The 18,458-nt window shown below is 38.2% G+C and overlaps 4 protein-coding genes across 12 annotated transcripts in view; 2 read left to right on the top strand and 2 right to left on the bottom strand.

The window, feature by feature from the left end:
• The window catches only part of LOC131259837 (glucose-6-phosphate 1-dehydrogenase), a 285,104-nt gene that overhangs the window by 129,927 nt on the left and 136,719 nt on the right, over positions 1-18,458 (top strand). The gene's annotated exons all lie outside the window — the stretch shown is intronic.
• Positions 1-18,458, bottom strand: part of LOC131259831 (serendipity locus protein alpha-like) — a 162,050-nt gene that overhangs the window by 35,929 nt on the left and 107,663 nt on the right. The gene's annotated exons all lie outside the window — the stretch shown is intronic.
• Positions 1,469-3,938, top strand: LOC131259830 (GPI mannosyltransferase 4). Its single transcript, XM_058261424.1, has 3 exons — positions 1,469-1,617; positions 1,697-2,636; positions 2,707-3,938. The coding sequence occupies exons 1-3, from the start codon at positions 1,473-1,475 to the stop codon at positions 3,647-3,649; spliced, it is 2,028 nt and encodes a 675-aa protein (XP_058117407.1). The 5' UTR covers positions 1,469-1,472; the 3' UTR covers positions 3,650-3,938.
• The window catches only part of LOC131259842 (single-stranded DNA-binding protein 3), a 41,708-nt gene continuing 28,076 nt past the window's right edge, over positions 4,827-18,458 (bottom strand). For 3 of the 9 annotated variants that reach the window (XM_058261439.1, XM_058261441.1, XM_058261440.1), the window contains exons 6-13: positions 18,305-18,403; positions 16,573-16,656; positions 16,426-16,474; positions 15,172-15,201; positions 13,094-13,284; positions 12,851-12,997; positions 12,574-12,780; positions 6,040-8,455 (exon numbers count right to left, since the gene is read on the bottom strand). In XM_058261439.1, coding sequence (XP_058117422.1) covers positions 8,351-8,455; positions 12,574-12,780; positions 12,851-12,997; positions 13,094-13,284; positions 15,172-15,201; positions 16,426-16,474; positions 16,573-16,656; positions 18,305-18,403 — 912 coding nt within the window. In that variant the 3' untranslated portion in view covers positions 6,040-8,350. Of the gene's footprint in view, positions 5,074-6,039; positions 8,456-10,036; positions 10,232-12,573; positions 12,781-12,850; positions 12,998-13,093; positions 13,285-15,171; positions 15,202-16,425; positions 16,475-16,572; positions 16,657-18,304; positions 18,404-18,458 lie in introns of those variants that run through there. The other 6 variants (XM_058261446.1, XM_058261442.1, XM_058261447.1 and 3 more) reach the window with 6 other exon arrangements.

The following is an 18,458-nucleotide window of genomic DNA, read 5'->3' as shown; positions in this document are numbered from 1 at the left end:
CGATTTTGCATATAAATTATGATTTGTCTCATATCTAAATTTTAAACAAATCGATTTAAACGTCTGATTTATACAACTTTTTAACTTTAGCAATTACATATAATTTTAAAAGGTCATTAGTCAGACAAGTTTTTATTTTAATAATCGAAAACACTTAAGAATGATGTACTATCAGGCTTTAAACGCCAAGCCAATTGTTTCTAGCATTTCAGAACTTATAGCAATAGTGATTGTGAAATTGTCGAATATCATATATGGTTTTACATTTTCATATATTTATCAAGCTTTTGAAGGAAAAACAATATTTTAGGTGCTCTCAAAGTGTGTTTGCAGTTCAATAAAAAATAAATTTAAGCGACAGCACCGCTCCAATGAGGTCAGCAGCTTTTGAGCGCGTTTTGTAAACTATTGTCCAATTTCATTTTAAAATGATTTCTAGATTTTCGCGATGCATAAAGAACTAATTGGACAGAGTCGCCTTCAAAATCAATCAGTGTTATCTCGATAACTGGCTAGTCCAAAAGACTATCCCAAAACTACCATCGCGGGCGTAATGAAAAACTGCAAAACCTTTCCTACAATGCTCTGAAAAGTACAAGGCAAGTGCAATATTCTTGTTTTACAATAGCTCCCTATGGGCACTATGAAGTTACTCGGTTTAATGTCGCAATAAATAAATTTATTCTTGTGCAGAAAAATTACCCGAAGGACAATCTGCTCAACGAGAATGAGCGCAGTCTTGATCGTACAATACTGGTTGGAGGGCTGGTGTCAGTGCTTTACCGCACGATCTTTTGACAGACGAAAATGTATGGGATTTGACAGCTGCAAGGTTCGCACGATTTCTCCGCACGACAAAATCAAAATCATTTGATTTTATCGGATGGACGCATCCGATTTTATCTGTCAACAAAGTTGGACTTTATAAACTCGGAGTTGTGGCTTTCATCTAAGAAAAATAATAAAATTCATTTAATCATCTTAGAATTTAAAAAATTACAGAAAAATTGGCGGACCTGTCGTCCGACAAAACATCGTGCGGTAAAGCAATGACACCAGCCTAAAACGGATTCTTAATCGAAGATAAAGCAGAATCCTGAAAGGCATACTACATTAACTACCACACCGAGGCTGATATTACCGGACGAAGCCGGCTTGATTTTCCAGATTATTCGATACTTGTGAACGATAACTGTTGCATTCATTTTCGACGATAGTCTCATTGATTTCACGCATAGTTCTGTCGAACAAATTATTCCGTAACTGTCACCATTTTTGAATAAATGCAAAGACCATGGTGAATGCATTCACCCGTACAGTATTCTATCCATTACCGTAAACGTACCGGTATCGTTGACGTTTCGAGGTCGATGGTAAAATGTAAACAATTCTGTCGATATCAAAACAACAATAATTTTCTCTTCTATGGTGTTTCTGTGCGCTTTAGCTAACAAATTACAGTTTAGAAAATAATGCAATTTAAGTCCATCAAACCAACAAACCAATCGTTTGCGTCATACTTCATATTATCTTTTTTGCGAATCGTGCTGGTGTTCGTACCACAGCTCGGTTACATTCATCCAGACGAATTTTTCCAATCGGTCGAGGTCGTTGCCGGTAGGATTGCTTCCGTGCCACAGTGCTGAGTCCGTATGTAGGAACTCTAAAATATGTCTTTCTTTCTTCCATATTCCAGGTGATGAGTATGGGTTGGAAGTTACTCGTACTTGGGAATTCAATACCACGTTCCCGATCCGTTCGATGGCTATATCGTACTTTGGCATGAAAATACCGTTCTCACTACTGCGATTCGTTTCTATGTACACGAACTACTATCTGGGCATTAACCTTCGGGGGAGCTACGTTACGCTAGTGTTTCCCCGGCTGCTAATGGTTGCCCTATCGTTCGTTAACGATTGGAGCCTTTACCGTATCTGCCGGTCCTATGGACTGCAGTACCAGTTCCGCCTGATTATCCTTGCCAGCTCGTACGTAATGCTGGTGTACGCGACGCACACGTTTTCGAACTCGATCGAAATGGCACTTTGCTCGCTTCTTCTGTACATCGTAAGTGATTGTATGATCCACTCGAACACAATCATCTACCAGCAGGAATTCCTCGATGAAAAGTACCGCAAGGCACAACGAACCATCGAGAAAGTACGGTTCTACAAGCTGAAAATGTCACTTCCGTCACACTCGCTGAACAAGTGCGTTATTATGGCCACACTGTGCGTGGTGGGTGTCTTCAATCGACCCACGTTCATCCTATTCGGCATGCCACTCGTTTTCCACTGGCTTCTGAGAGGGATGGGCACCAAGATGGTTTCGTTTACCGACTTCAACCTGCGCGTCTTAACCTTTTTTCTGTCGGCAATTCCCTCGTTGGTGCTGTTCATCGTGGTCGATTCGATCTACTACGGGTACCTTACGATGGCTGAGATAGACTGGCAGGAGATTGGCATTAACAACTTTGTGGTAACACCGGTAAACTTCATACGGTACAATATCGTTTCGGAAAATACCGCCCAACATGGCGTGCATCCTTTCTACACGCACGTGTTCGTGAATGTTCCCCTGCTATACAATGTGCTTGGCGTGCTAGCTGTATTATCGCTTATATTCCTCATTTATCGGTAAGTGTATTGCAGGGTTGCATAACCCACATCAATTATTCTAACGTTGGTTTCTTATTGCATTTTATAGGTTTGCTTCCAACGATTATACGAGTTTACCTCGTGCACAATCCTTCGTTGGTCTCATGCTGTCGGCGATCTTTTTTCCCATTATCAGCCTTTCATTGATCAACCATCAAGAGGCCCGATTTCTGATACCCATTACTGTCCCTTTGGTGTTACTACACGCTCCGAAGCTACAGGTGGGACTTACCACAAGCTACCCGTTCAAAGTATCCTCTCGGTTGAAGGATTTCCTCTATCATTATTTTCTCGGGCCAGCCGTAAGCCCCAAATACCTGCTGAAGCTCTGGTACACCACAAACGTGTTTCTGACGTTGTTCTATGGTTTTCTGCACCAGGGCGGGGTATATCAGGTGGCGGAATACTTTAGCCGGCAGGCAGATGTGCGTTCGACCAATGTGCAGATTCATCTCGTCACCAGCCACATATATAGTTTGCCACAGTGTTTCGTAGGGATGCCAAGCACGGAGACGTTGCTGGTCAATCCGAACAACGGACAAAAGTATCGCCGCACGAAGCAGTTCTTCCTGTACGAGTACGGTTCCCTCGATCTGGAGCAACTCTACCGCAAGCTGAAACTGCTGGTGGACGTTTGCGAGATGCGCTCGATCAGCGCCAACCAACGGTACCGACTGTACCTAGCCATTCCGTCCAGCCTGTCCGAGCAGCTGAATGACATCTTCCAGAATCGTACGGCGGCCCTTATCAAGCACAGTCAGGTGCGCGTCTTCTATCCGCATCTGTCTATCGAAGCGTTACCGAAAATGTTCGGCCAACACCCGTGCGGTATCAACACGGACGCGGACGAGCTGGACGACACCTGCCCGATCTACGCCCTGGAGGACGAGCAGAATCCGTTCAGCGTGGGGCGGCTGCTGAAGCAGTTCTCCTCGGTGGTGCACCAGTTCGGCCTGATTCTCTATCGTATCGAGGTACGACGGATCAAATAACACTTACAACACCACCATCCAGCTTCCCGCGACGGACGGGCCACGGCCTGGGTTTGGACTGATACCAGAAGCTAGTCATCGTTTTTTCGTCTTCAATGCGTGCGTCAAAAGCGCCGTTGACGCAGCCACCGTCACACGCTTATCAATGATTTAGCACCAGTTTGCTAATGAAGGTTGGACACACAACGTCCAAGGCTAAAAATGACCATTTATATTCCATTCCAAGCACTAGTATAGTTTTCTACTTCACGTGCAAAAGTTAACCAAATAAACGCTTTGGATTTTGAAGCTTTAAAAAAAGTAAGAATTGATTGCTTCCCTTCAGTTTGTAATCTCAATACTTATAGATAGCTATCTTTTATAGCGTAACTCTGAATTGGTTCTAAATGACATTCTCTTAAATGACAATTTTACGAATAGCATATACATTCACCAAGGGCAGCTACTCGAGTTTGTTCCTCTTCGCACTCAGTTATTTGAAAACAGGACCTTATTAGGAACCTGCAATAAACATACAAAAGATATTGTCCTAATGCCCTGACCTGATCGAGTTGCGCTTAGGGAATAAGCACATTAAATTAACTATCAAAAATGGGTCACAATGTATTAGTGAAGTGCAAACTGAATCAGAGTGAGAATGAATTGGCTCAGTGTGACTGATTTAGATGGTATTTAGAGGTTTACTGGACTTTTTCCCTTTTGTACGATAGTAAGTCCTCTCGTATATGGGAAGGTCCGGTCTCGATTGGGATTCGAACACATGCCGTCAAGGTGGTGATCCGTTTATGGATTAGAAACCTTTTAAAATATGACGAAATTTTGAACATTTAAATAAGAGCGATCAAAATGACAGCTAAAAACAATCTAGCCTGGTCGAACAGAATTTCTTTCTTCAATGAAGCCTTGGATTTTAAGAAAAGCTGTTTTTGAAAAAAATATTCAGCCGTTAACAGATATTAAAAACAAAAATTGCATAGCGGACAAAATAGACGTTATTTGCATTACAGTTTTTGAAAGAGAAGGTAGTTTTTCGCATACGTTGCGCTCCAAAGTATGCCACGTTGATGATTCGGTAATTTTTGTCATTTGCCCGGTTTTAACTAAAGTCGAGCCGATTTTGTTCATAAAACCTTTCTCAAATGAATACCAGTAAAAAAATTAAATATGTGTCTTAATTCAGTTTAATCGTTTACGCATGTATTTTACGGTTTATTTAACATTTAATGCCCTCTCTGATCGCCTGTCCCATTGGTTTAACAACGGTGTGTGCTGGTTCTCTTCCAGTTAACTGTTCAATATCGTAATTTTATTTGGTTATTTTATCCAAATAGTCAAAGGTTAAAAATGCGATACCGACGGACATTAGTATCCCAAATCGATCAGTTGAACTCGTTCTTTAGTGGATGATGCCAGTTGTTGAAAGACTAAAACGAAAAGAAAAATATGTTACAGTTTAGAAGCGAATCATAAGTGGCAACATTACTAACTCACGATAATTGCTCCCGAAAGAAATTAACGAAGAAGCTCGGAAAGTATTAAGAACAAATTGAAAAAGCAAAGAGGTAGAAACATTATTAAAGTTATCAAAACTAGTCGCGCATTGATTTCCAAATTTACTTCCCCTCCGAGTGGCCCATTGTCCTTAACCGAAGTCAAAATATCTTTTGTGGTTGAGACTATATATAAATTGTATGTTAAATTATTTTGTAAACGTACAAATTTTACACCTTTTTGAACGCTGAAATAAAAAAATACACTCTGTGTTACGTAAAAAAAAAACATCAACGGTGGGAAGAAGTAGGATTCAAAATAAAAGTTTTATTTCTTCAATTTTCTCCTTGTTTGTTTGCTGTTTGTGGTATGATTTTTTAATTTTTTTTCTCGGTTTATTTTTTCATTCATATTTTGGTTTCCATTTACCATTTGCCCTTACATCCCCTAGAGCGTGTCATGTTTTACCCAACATGATTTTGTCTCCTTGTAATGTTTCGCTACCCATCTGATAATACCTGACGTATTTAGCAAACAAATATAAAAAAAAACTTACGATCCTTTCCCCTGTGGTGATATTCCCTCTATTAATGGATGCAAGTTTCTTTTTTCTTCTTATTTCTGGGTTTCGTTCAGGAAGTTTGTTTTCTCTTTCATAATTTATATAAATGTTACATTTCAAACATTTTTATTTGCATTCACTCTGTATTTATCATCGTTTTTTCCCAGTTTTGTCTATTTCTTCTTCCCATGTGCACACACTTAAATGTGTACATATAAGACAGGAGCGACGACGGATCTTCTGCATCGAATAAATTAATCTACTACTCAATTGGTTGGTTGGTTGTTGGTTTACTTGTGGGTTTTTTTGTTTTGTGTGTGTATGGTTTAAATTTCAGTGTGTATGTCTTATTTACTCATGCTACGCCTATTTCTTTTATTAACGAGTTTATACACTTCTCTTTTTAATGTAAGTTTTAAACTCAATTAAATGTTTTTACTGTTTTGAGACACTTTTCTTTTTTTCTCTCTTGTTCACCACTCTTGCTGTTTAATTACGCCTTCTCCAGACGGAAACTGACAAACGATACGCGATCCATTTCTAAGCTTTCCTCATTGTGTCTTGCTTGCAACACTAATAAATTGTATGTACCCAAACTTAAAGTAGAACATAAAAACACCTTTTTTTGCACAGTTATCGTTACAATTAGGATCAAAAAAAAGGATTGGACGAACCGGTCGGCCCATCAATGCTTGCAAATGCTGGATGCTTTTAATTTTGCGGAACAAAATAATTCAATGATTGTTGCTGCGAGCTATCGTACCGATGTAAGCACACACCGGATTTCACTCTTACGCCCCCTTTATTCTGCTCTTTCCTTAATTGTTGAATGATTTTATTGTTAATTCATCAAACAAATTGAATCATCTACCACGATACGCACACATTAGGCATGATTTAGGTGATTAATAGAAAAAACGAGGGAGGGGGGGCACTCGCGAGGTTTTTTTTTCTTGTAGAAGACCAACTAAATACTACTTATGCACTCTTCCCCATGATTTGAAGCTTCACGAATGCAGCAGCTACTATAAAAGTGAAATCCTTTCTACTGTACACAATCATCAAACAGTCAGCTCATTCTGTGACTATGAGAAACGCATCACTCACCACACGGCATTTATTGTGCACATGTCCTGAGAGGTTTCTGCTTCCATATGTCGATCGTGGAAACTAAAAAATGTCAGCTAAATAACTATCCACCATTTCCGTACCCTCACAAACAGAGACAGGCGACTGCAAATTAGATGTTTACCGTCGCCTCCTCTACGCATTAAATATACCGGTATGATAAGAGATTACATGTTGGTCGACAATCGATCCATACTTTGGTGGCCAGTGGATTATGTCTGCGTTTGTGTGTGTATGCGTGTGTGCCGACAGTGTAGAGGTCGTGGTTAACCAGTCCACGAATTTTCTAAGTTCGTGGTCCATGGAAATAGTGTTAAAACTTTACGCACATTTGCAATTTCTTCTAGTTCACGAATTCAATTCGTTGTGGTAAGATTTCAAGTGATTGTGTTTGTGTGTATGTGTGTGTGTGTGTGTGTGTGTGTGTGTGTGTGTGTGTGTGCTTGTAGCAATAAACTGATCTCGAATATTTTTCTAATGCCTGTTTCCTCTGCACGATACTTTTCGTAGTGCTTCGCGTTGCATTTTGTTTCCTTTTAGAGTTGTTTTTACTTTGTTTTGGTAGATAATCCAATACCTGGACGGTGAAAATGATACTATTCACCGCTAGTGCACTTTTCTCTACCCTCTCTCTCTCTTCTTAGACGCAGATTCCGTTATCAGCAGTGTGTCCTTTTAATCGTTAACAATATAAAACATGCCTGTAGAATTGTGTTGTTTTGGCGTAATCACAAAACGTGCGCTACCTCTTTTGCCCTTGTTTTAGTCCTGTCCGGGTGGTCATTCATTTTTCTATGGGCGTGTGCTTGTTTTTGCAGTGCTGACATTAACAGCCTCTCATCTTCTGCGGTTATGCGGATTTGTGTAACATTTCCTTAGTTTTTTCTTCTTTTTTTTGGTAAAAATGTGTCGCTAACAATCACACCACCATCCACTCGAACTCTAAGATCTGCCAAATGCTGCCAACTTCCTGAAAATCCAACGAACTTCTATTTATATTCATAGTATTCGTCTCTATGCGATCGCGCAGCAAGATATGCCTGCGTATGCCGTTTCAATTGTAAAGTTACTTTTCACCGTAAAGCCTACAGGATGATATTACCATGCGCGACCCTACGAAGTTCGTTCTTGTTATGATGGTTGCTATTGCTAGCAGGTTAAAATGTGTTTAGAGCCGATGTTATAGCACGGTCTTCAAGCTTTTCCACACGACAATTTTCGACGATGACGACGACGACGACGACGACCGAAGTGCCGGTTTTAATAAAACATATTATGCCGTTGATTTGGTTGCCATTTGCTGCGCTGATGGTACTGGTATTGCTGCTTCTGGTGCTGTCGATATAGCTCGTTTTGTTTGTAGTGATAATATTGGTGGTGGTGGTGGTGTTGGTAGTGATAGTGGTAATGGTAAAATTACTTGCATAGTTTGCCTTTACGATATCAGCACTAGATTCGTTAACAGAAGTAATAGAAGAAGTACTAGTAGCAGCTGTAGCTGTAGCGGTAGGAGGAGGATGTTATTGCATATAGTAATCAGGCTGATCTGAGTCTTTCTCAAAACGCTTCGCCTCTTCCTGCATGCTTTCCTTTATTTTCAGTATAGCTGCTGACTCTGTCTGATCCTGCGAATATAACACATAGAGCCAATTTGGATGTTTCGTCAGTTATTTTGGATGAAAACTCAAGGCGAAGATGTTTTTTCAAGGAGAGTGAAAAAAACAATACGAAAACAAAAAGGAAAGGTTCGACTTGTGTTAGAGGGAATGCGGTGGGAAGAAAAAGTTGTGTGCATATGAAGGTTTCGTGTGTAGGAGATGTATCTCAGCATTTCACAAACAGATTTATATACAATTATGAAGCAGGTACAAACTAATAATAAACCTAAGCCGCAGATTAATAAACCTAAGCCGCAGATTAATAAACCAAAACCGATGTCTTGTTGTTTTTTAACGAACAAAAAACAAAAACAAATTTAATACATTGAATCAAAAATGGCTACGTACATTTCTGATGAACACCATTTTATAAAATAAACAAAAACTAATTATTGTTTTAAAAAAGTATGGTGTGACGAATAAATGAACAATTTGCTCGAAAGACTTTACGTAGAAAACAAAAGATACAAGGAGCCATCAATATAGCAGCTCCCAATAACGAGAGAGATATAATTCCCATTACTACTGATGACCTATGCATAATGATAGATAGAATGATAGTTTAGTTCAGTTATTGTTTCTAGACAAAAATGAAAATCACTTAAAGAACTACAGAAAATGATTATATTGTGAAGGTAAGATTATAAATGCAATATGTGTATTTAAAAAAACATGATGTTAGTTGTCATTGAAGTTTCTGCTTCATTATCCTAATTATGTTCATTTATTATACATAAATTATTTTTGTGCTACTTTATTTAATAGAAAAATACCCTACTGCAGCCGAATATGTGTACAACAACACCAGACGAGAGAAAGAGAATGATTCTTGCAAGAGCATACATAATTTCAGTTTGTTTCTTCCCTTTTTTTGTACTTTCGTTTTTTTTGTTTCATTTTGTTCTAAAGAGCATTAATGTGAGATATATTAAATATACTATGCGGGAAAACATTGGATCACAAGGTTCAATAGAGTTGCTGATACTAACACACAACTTCCTACGCAACAGTAACAACACCACCACACCCCCGCTAGAAAGCCACTGGAAATTGAAACCGCCAACCGGATTGAAAAGCTTATGTTTTCGTGGCGCAATTGCAACAACCATCACTACCTGTCTGCAAAATAATTCCCGCCGCGCATCCTAAACAGCGGCGTGAACTCCATTCAGCATTTTCTCGTGTGTTGTAGGAGAGTCCAGGACTCCAACATTTCCGTGAAAAACCTCTCCGATTTCCGAGCGTCCAGGGCAGAAGTGCAGCATATTACGGTACGGGTCTGTGCGCTGTTTTAGCTTCTCAATGCAAGTGAAAGGAAGGTGTGCAGGCTCGTTTTCAAAAGACGCATAAAAGCTTTGCCGATGGATGGGGTGTTTGCTCGTCTTTTTTGCTTTGATATAACAACACCTTCATGAATCAGGTTCGGGCGCATACGATAATATCGGAAATTCGAATATACAGTGATACTTTTATTCCAAAAAATCAAATACCATACACCGTATGATGGGCGCATTTTGAACGAGAGAGTGCCAAATGCGCAGAGGGAAATGCTTTATTCATAAGAGGACGGTTCAAGCATCACCATCTTTTTCTATTGTTTTATGATCTAAGCTTACATTGTCGAACAAAGGATTCTACTATCAACTACAATTTTAATCTATTTTTCAAAGCATTTAAATCTACCAGACGAACATTTGTTGCTTCAGATGGTTGATGTTTTCCTTGCCTTTTTTGCCCTCAACCCTGTGACGAAAACGAAACGCCGTCTTGAGGCTGTGAGTAGTTTACCTATCTATTTTCATTTTCTTAAGTGTAAATGTAAAATAAATTTTTATCATTATATACACCTCCAGCTTGGATGGTGTAGTACACGTTTGCTTGTGTCAACTCTCTCTCTATTTTCTAAAATCTTCCAACCACCAACGCTTGCAAAAGGCGAATGAAAACATCGTTCTCTTTCTCTTTATTTCTTTTATCGAAGCCAAACGGAAATTAGTACCGCAAATCGATTCCTTTCGAACGATTTCCATGTTTGAAACTTTCTCTTTCTCGGTTTTTTTTTCACTCTCTCTGTGTGGTGTGATTAGCGCGATGTGAGTTGTACCACAAATAATATTCAGTATCTTAAAATTGCGTCATATTCAGTACACATATTCAGCTGTAGGGGTAGTATTTTGTAAGTTTGTTGTTGGTTCGTATGACTTTCATGAATTGAAAAATCTCCTCTGCAGTTACTCGAACCTTAACAATACACATTTGCAGGACTATGCAATGGAGGCAAATTTCTTTTAAATTACACCAAAGTAAAAACTAAATTAATTTTTTCAACAAGAAAAAATCCTTCCAAACAAAACATTTGATACACTTTGCATCGTCAGGAAACAAAGCTTTCAACAATAGCATTATCAAGGAAAGGAATATTTATGATGAAACAATAACAAAAAAGCAAAAAAATAAAGAGAAGAGAAGGAGATTTTCATTTTACAGGTAAAAACAATCCCTCTTAGAATCGTCGACTTAAACCAAACGAACACACGTTATTTACAATTCACTAATAAGAACGGGGATATCTATACCATGATCAAATGATCGTTGTACCATTAGTTTGTTTTCATGTGATAATAATACGTTCCTTTTCCACGTTTAGAGTAACTTCTATACTTGGTCATTTTTTCTGCAACTTTAACATATGATGGGTACCGGGGGGAGAGTTTGCTTGAAAATAATTTTGCGCGACTGTAGAACGACTAAATCAAGAGCCACTTCCTGGTGAGTATACTTTGAGGTGTTTTCTATGAATGCGACCTGTTTTTCAATGGCGTACTTTTTGTCCTTTAATTAACAGATTTAACTGCTTCTGTGATGCTTGAGGGATATTCAAACCACCAAACCAAGGCAAACATTGTGGAAAATATATCCACAAGATGAGTGAATAAAAACTTAATATCATATTTTTATTTACACACTCCATTCAAACCGAACAAAGGAAATAAAGACAAAAAGGTAAAGATGACCAACCGGAAAAAAACATAATTCGACGAAAGAGAAAACACTGTGCATGAAGAAAAAAAGGTCTTGTCGTTCGACATAAATCGTAACACATATGTAAATGGAGCTGGAACACGGCAACAACTTCGATTAAAGGAAATTGATTAATTAAATAAAAGTAATTTCACGATATTTTTTAGAAAATAGATTGTTGTAGTTTGTTTTTTTTTTTTGTATAAAAAGATATTCAATTTTCATGGCGAACAACTGCAATATTTGGCCTATTACGAACAATTATCACATAACAAGAAAACTGTCAACTCGAACGTCAGAGAAAATTGCATTATCGTCACTTGTTAATGAAAGTTATGACAAGTTTTTACCAAGCTTAAATGTAAAACACTATAACTGAACCTCTTGGGTACTTTCCGTAGTACTTGACTGGCGGATAAAAATTGACCGTGTTAGAGTTCCCGTTCGAGAGTCGTATTTCAATTCATTTGATCGCTATAAAATGTCAGATTTTTTATATCGTTGCAATGGAAGCGTTGCTGCTGTGTTCTTGCACCAGAAAATTCTTCATGGACAATCAAACAACAGGGGATAGATAACCGAATCCATTCAATATGGTTCGCAAAAAATTTTGTAAGAAATTGTTTTACACATGGTATCGCAAATCGGAAGACATGACACGCATGTTCGCAACATCACTAGGATTTGTGTCTACTTTTGCTGCAATTTCAGTAAAAGGTAAAGATTGATGTTACATTGTAATTTAACCTGATTGGCTAGGATATATTGGCTTTTGAGCAATTTTGACACGGGATTGTGCTCACTTTTAAATATAAAAAATACAATTTAAAAAAAAAAGCCAAAATAGGTACATTCGTCATTGAAGCCCTCATTCATGCACCGCCATAATGTATATAGGAACAAGTTAATATTTGTGGGGTAGAACAAAAAAAAGTGAAAACTCGGTGCGAAACATCGGTAGCACATAGAGGTACGGGTTTTCCGTTTGCCTTGCCCGAAGAACCGCCTTGGTTAAGAATGGAGGGGGGTGGTGTTTATTGTTTCTAGAAATTGTCGAAACTTACGTTCTCGCCCGGTCCACCGAAACCTCCCAAGTTGTAGTCACCCATACCACTACCGGAGTCCTCCCGTGGCGTGCCGGGACCGTTCGCGGGACTGTTCTTCATACCATCCAGACCGTCGTTATTAAGTACCGGGCCTCCCATCGTGTTCGGGCCCATCGGACCACCCATCGGACCACTACCGTCCGTGCCGCCGACCATAGGGAATTCCTAAAAACCGAAGACAGATGACAGAATCCCGTTAGACAATGGTACTGTCGCGTCGAGCAGCTCTACTTACGGGTTTCATTGGTGTGTACATATTCTCGCCACCGGAGTTCGATGAATCTTGAGGTGATGGCATTATGGGCGTTCCCGGTCCGGGTGGCCCGCTTGGCCCAGGTGGTCCTCCGTAGTTACCGGGCGAGGACGACGAATAGTTCATCGGCTAAAAACGTGTGACAAATGATTAGATTTCAATAAATAGACTGCGATAGACCATCCGTCTCGGTCGACGAACGGGGAGGACGGTGCGTGTACTTACTGACGACGTATTCGGTTGCCACTGCGGTCGTCCACCGGCCATACCCATAGGGGGCATTCCGCCGGGTCCTAAACTACTGTTCGGTGGGGGACCGCGCATACCGGGACCGTACGTGCCCGCTCCCATTGGACCCATTCCGGGGCCGCGAGGTGGATTCATTCGAGGATTCATCGGACCCATACCTGGAGGGCCTGAACAGTTGTAGTGTTGTCGTTTCGATTGGTTGCATTCAATGTACGATCATATAAGGAAAGGCGATAAGGAGAAACAAACATGGATAGGACATTGGCGCGGAGAAGGAGCAGGGCGGGAATGGAGTTTGGGGCCAAAATCACAAAACAATCGCACAGCGTATGTATGCCCGCACACAAACACAAGCAGTCACACATGTCAAATCCCAAGAACGGTGACGAACGTGAATGAACATGTCGCGAGAAATGATACAATGGTTCATTGGGATCGAATGTAAGAAACATATTGTCAAGTTAGATGACAGTAGGACATAAGTAAATTGAAGTAAACCATTTCATGACCAATGATTGATAATGTGGCATACATTTGTCGCGTTCGTTGTTTGGTTTGGGAGGTACATTTTTTTTTAAATATTTTTTGTTTTTGGGCAATTGCAGTGAAATGGTGTGAATGAAGTGATCGATTCGATTTATACACACGCAGTAGGCATTTGATTAAGCGTTTTTGATGATTTGCAGGTTGGTTTTGAGTGATGATTGAAATGAAGAAGAGAAGAAGGGGAAAAAAGAAACACATTCTGTTAACACACATTTTTTCTATCGAAGCACTATATTTGGCATCAAGCGTCAAACATCTAGATAAAAGGATGTATGAAAAGCGTAAACAATTAGAAATAAACAAACAAAGCAACAAGGATCGGCGCAACGGAATAAAGATGCATAAAGGTCGATAGAGGGGAGGTGAATACAAGCTTCAAGCTATGGAATACTGATTTAAAACTGAATTCCTATACATATGTGATAACAGATGAAGTGCAGATATGTAAATATGAAAACAACAAAAAAAAAACGTAAATGATGGGAAAAGATGGCAAATTGTTTTCCGTAATTCAAACCAGATTATCCCTATCCTTCTCCAAAACTGAAACACTTTGTACAGCGAACGAGCGATGTTCTGACAGAATAAAAATAATTTAGCTCACAAGCATCTTTTACCATCATATTACTTTGAATATTCTCCTAATTAAATAAAGTCAATTAAATGAGGGAAAAGATAAGCAATCAGATTCACAATAGATAAAAAATTTCATGATAAAACAAAGAGTCTTGTTGGTGCAGCAAGGGTAGGAAACCATTGAAGTGTATCAATGAGTACGAAAAGTAAAGCAGATAGGAAAGATAGTGTATTTGAGTTGGAAGAGCATTGAATGGAGTTTTATGAGAGTATATAAACGTAAAAATTACAAAAATCTCTCATCAGCCGAATTGTGTTATTTCAATTTGAATTTTGTTCTCCTATTCAACAAGCTTTCCGCTTAATTAAATAAAATGTCAAACCTATTACAATATAAATTAACAAAGATACCACGCAGCGGCATAATAAACAAATAAATTAAGTTAATTAAATTAGGCTTGACAACGTGAATAAATAAATAAAAAATAAAAAATATGATAAATGGACACAAACAACTTAATTTGAATAATGATTATGGTAGCATTATAAACATTTAAAGATGGAAATGAACATGAAACATATTTAAAAGACAAAAACAACGGAATTAATATACAATCAAACCTTCGTCACGTTTCCGTTTTCCATTAACATTAACTATCTGTTTCAGTTCTTAACGCAATTGTATAAAACAAAAACAATCATATTATATCGAGCAATATATAGCTTATGTAAGTTATACAGGTAACAGTTAAAACACAGAACGCGTGACAGTAAAAGTGATTGATATAGTAAATGCCAGTGAAGGTAAAGAAACAGCAAAACGGACCAAAGATAGAAAGAAGAGTGTGGAATAAGAAGAGAAATTAAGAAAAGAATGAACTAAAACAAAAAGTGGTTTGAAGTAGCAGACAAGCGCGACATAAATTGCCTACCTTGCCATGCTACAAAGTCTCCAGCTTCACCTGAACAGAGAACAAAGAACAAAAGAAAACATTCATTCGATTTTATTACAGTTTTGACAAGGTACATATTTCTCGTACGACTGATTTTTATTTTCCATCGAAATTGTTTGATTTTGTATTGACTGTACATTAGCCAGGTCGGAATATTGTTGCTAATAATTGTTTATCAACAGTTTAGAATTCTTATCAATGTATCTAGTAGTGCGCCCTTGTTTTACAGAGCTCAGCGTCATTTGGTTTATCGTTCACGGTAAAATCCGTGGAACAGAAAAAAGTTATCTGCATTCAAATTCGAAAAGAGAAGAAATTAATTGAACCACGGTAAACTATGCACACGCAAAACTTTTGTAACAAAAAATAACTGGAAAATATTCAGGTAATTCATCAAACAATCATTTGATGAATATAATAAAAATTGATAATTTAGATTTGCGGGTATATTAGGAAAATCTCATTGAAAATCCTAATTTAAACTACTAATATCCATGAAAACTATCATCATCGGACTACGACTAAATTGTTTAAACCAACATTTGGTTTAAAACTCTGAAGGAAGGACCAATTCAATTAAACCGTTCGTAAACGACAGTTTTGATAAATAGTGAAGTTTAATTATAGAAGAAATAAACACAGACATGTTTTTTTTAAATCAATCTCACTATTTCCTCGGTACTAATCAATGGAAAGGTACATTGATTTGTAAAACAAAAACATATTACAGGAAGAAATTTGAAAAACCAAAAGTGTTAAAAAAAATAAACTCGGGGGCTACGCAAAAAAATCGAATTATGACTTTTGCCAAAAAACAAACCAAGAGAAGATGGTGAGAGAACAAGAACAACAGAGCAAACGAAAATGTTTTGCCTGCAAGCAAAAAGGCCGGTGATGATCTTGATACGAATGACAAATAAACTACGCTTGCTAAATATTGGTTTGCATGAAATACGTTTACTTAAAAAAACAATGAAACCAAAAAAACACGGGCCACCTTTATTATGATGTGACTTCCGGATTGGATACGATATGTTTTGCTTTTTGCGATCATCGAGATTTGTATGTTTTCATTTATGAAAATTTACGGAGAAAAACAGAGATAGTTCGGTTTGAAGAGAAGGAAAGGGAGAAATCTAGACGCTTCGGTGAAAAAAATCGCTTTGTTAACGGTGGAGCAGAATGTACTAATAATGATCGTAGCTCGTAGCAAACGAGGGCGCATGATCTTACCTTGCCGCGTCGGATCCATACTATTTGGCATCATTGGTTGTCCGGGGGGCTAAAATTGAACATAAAAAAAATGCAAATTAATGCATCATTATATTGGTTCTACAACTCAACCCGACAGAGCAAAAGAGTGCTCCTGAATTTACTTACACCATTGAAATCGTTTCCAATTCCTTGCGGCATTCGCACTCCGGGCCTAGGTCCAGGTGGATAACGAGGGCCGCCCATGAATGGCTGAAAGGAGAATAAACAAATTTTAAGATCAACAGAGCACACGATATGCAGAGGATATACGGCGGATGAAATGGGTAACTTTTCATCAATGTTACCAATGTGATGATGCCTAGTTTAGTGTGGAACTGACCAATGTGATGATTTGTTTGTTTTCGGATGAACGAGCAGTAACGGGTTAACGAGCAGTATGGGAAAACATTTGAATAACATTTTAAGATTTTCGACAAATATTTGCTTACAAAAATTTGGTACGTTTTTAGAAAATGAGCTCTTTGAAGATAGAGCTCTGAATCCAAGCTCAGATTTTTGATTGCAATGAATTGTGGTGTATGTAGATGAACATGAAAATCCCAAAGCTAGGTTCTGCAGGAAAAATTAAACTATAAACCCATCCTTTAAACGATTTGAAAGTTTAAAAAACAAGTTTTACCCGTTCCAGTATGAAGAGAATGGCATATAACACAAAACATAGAACATATTTAATAATTAACCCGCGACGAGTTAGAGCACAGACAGAGAAAACAAGAAAATTGCACAACACTTCACAAGAAAGAAAAAACATAACAAGGAGAGATAGAGCATATAAACAATGGAACAAATTTAATAGAATCTAATAGAAGGGACAAAAACGTCAAGACAAGAGGCAAACAGGCAGCAACAATGTGTGTGTAACAATGAATAAGTGAACAGAAGATTGGCTTAGTTGTTTCATTTCGTATATCCATACAATTTATAGTTGTTTTTTCGTATGCTTTTCGCTCGTAGTGTAGTATCTATGTCTAGGAACACAAAATTAACATTTTTAGTGGACTTTTTACACACAAAGTTTTTTTACAACGAAACATTTGACAATGGACAACAAACTTGCGACAATGAACGGACAACTATAATGTAACAACAGAAGCGTATGTAGAAAACACAATCAAACTTTGACAATATATTGTCTGTTAAGACGAATAAATTCTATGTTTTTATTGTTATGATAGTGAACGAGGTTTGATATGGTATGCATGGTAAGTGACGACAGGTTTTAGGAGCAAGATGCTTTGTGATGATTATGAGTGTGCTATATCATATTTTCAAACCGTCGGTTTATTTAGCGTTTAGATGGTTTTGAAATGCTCACACAAGATACTCCACAGATGATGGTCGGTTAATCATGAAACACATCAAATGAGTTAATTTTAAAAGTGATTCACTTCTTCACTGAAATCGATTACATCGTACTCTACCTCTCCTTATGATGATCATAAAATTGTTTCTCGTAAAAAAAAAAATTGACAAAAACAGAAAAACGAATTTGTAACAAAAAGAACATCCAAAACATCTTCAACATAACTTTCGACCTTGCAAAAGAAAAGAAAGGGAGGAGTTCCATTGAGACAAAATTGAATACATGAACATAAACATAACAACATAGAAAACTTGGTACGGTGCAAACGTCGCTTAAGTCCTTTGTGAATTTTGGCGCATCTCTTTTGCTTTCTCTCTTTTTCTCTCGCTCTTTGTTTCTCGCATCGCCAGGATGCGATAGTCATGCCAATGTGTTAGGAGGTTTCAGTCAGTTCCCCGCTGCTGGTTTTTATGTTTTTTTTTGTCATTTCCAGCAAACACAACTCGCAAATGCTATCGACGTGAAGATACTAACCTGACCGCTCATCAACTGTCCATGCGAGTTTGGAGGCTGTGGATGTGGGGACTGCTGACTACTAGGGTGTGAAGGTTGTGATGGCCTAATGGAGGAGTTCTGCAAAAATAATCAGTAATAACGACACACATTCACGAAGAGAAAGAAAAAGGGG

The sequence above is a fragment of the Anopheles coustani genome, chromosome 3, assembly GCF_943734705.1.
Source record: "Anopheles coustani chromosome 3, idAnoCousDA_361_x.2, whole genome shotgun sequence".
NCBI lineage: Eukaryota > Metazoa > Arthropoda > Insecta > Diptera > Culicidae > Anopheles > Anopheles coustani.
The sequence above is the reverse complement of the archived record's forward strand: the minus strand, read 5'-3'. Positions and strand labels throughout refer to the sequence as shown.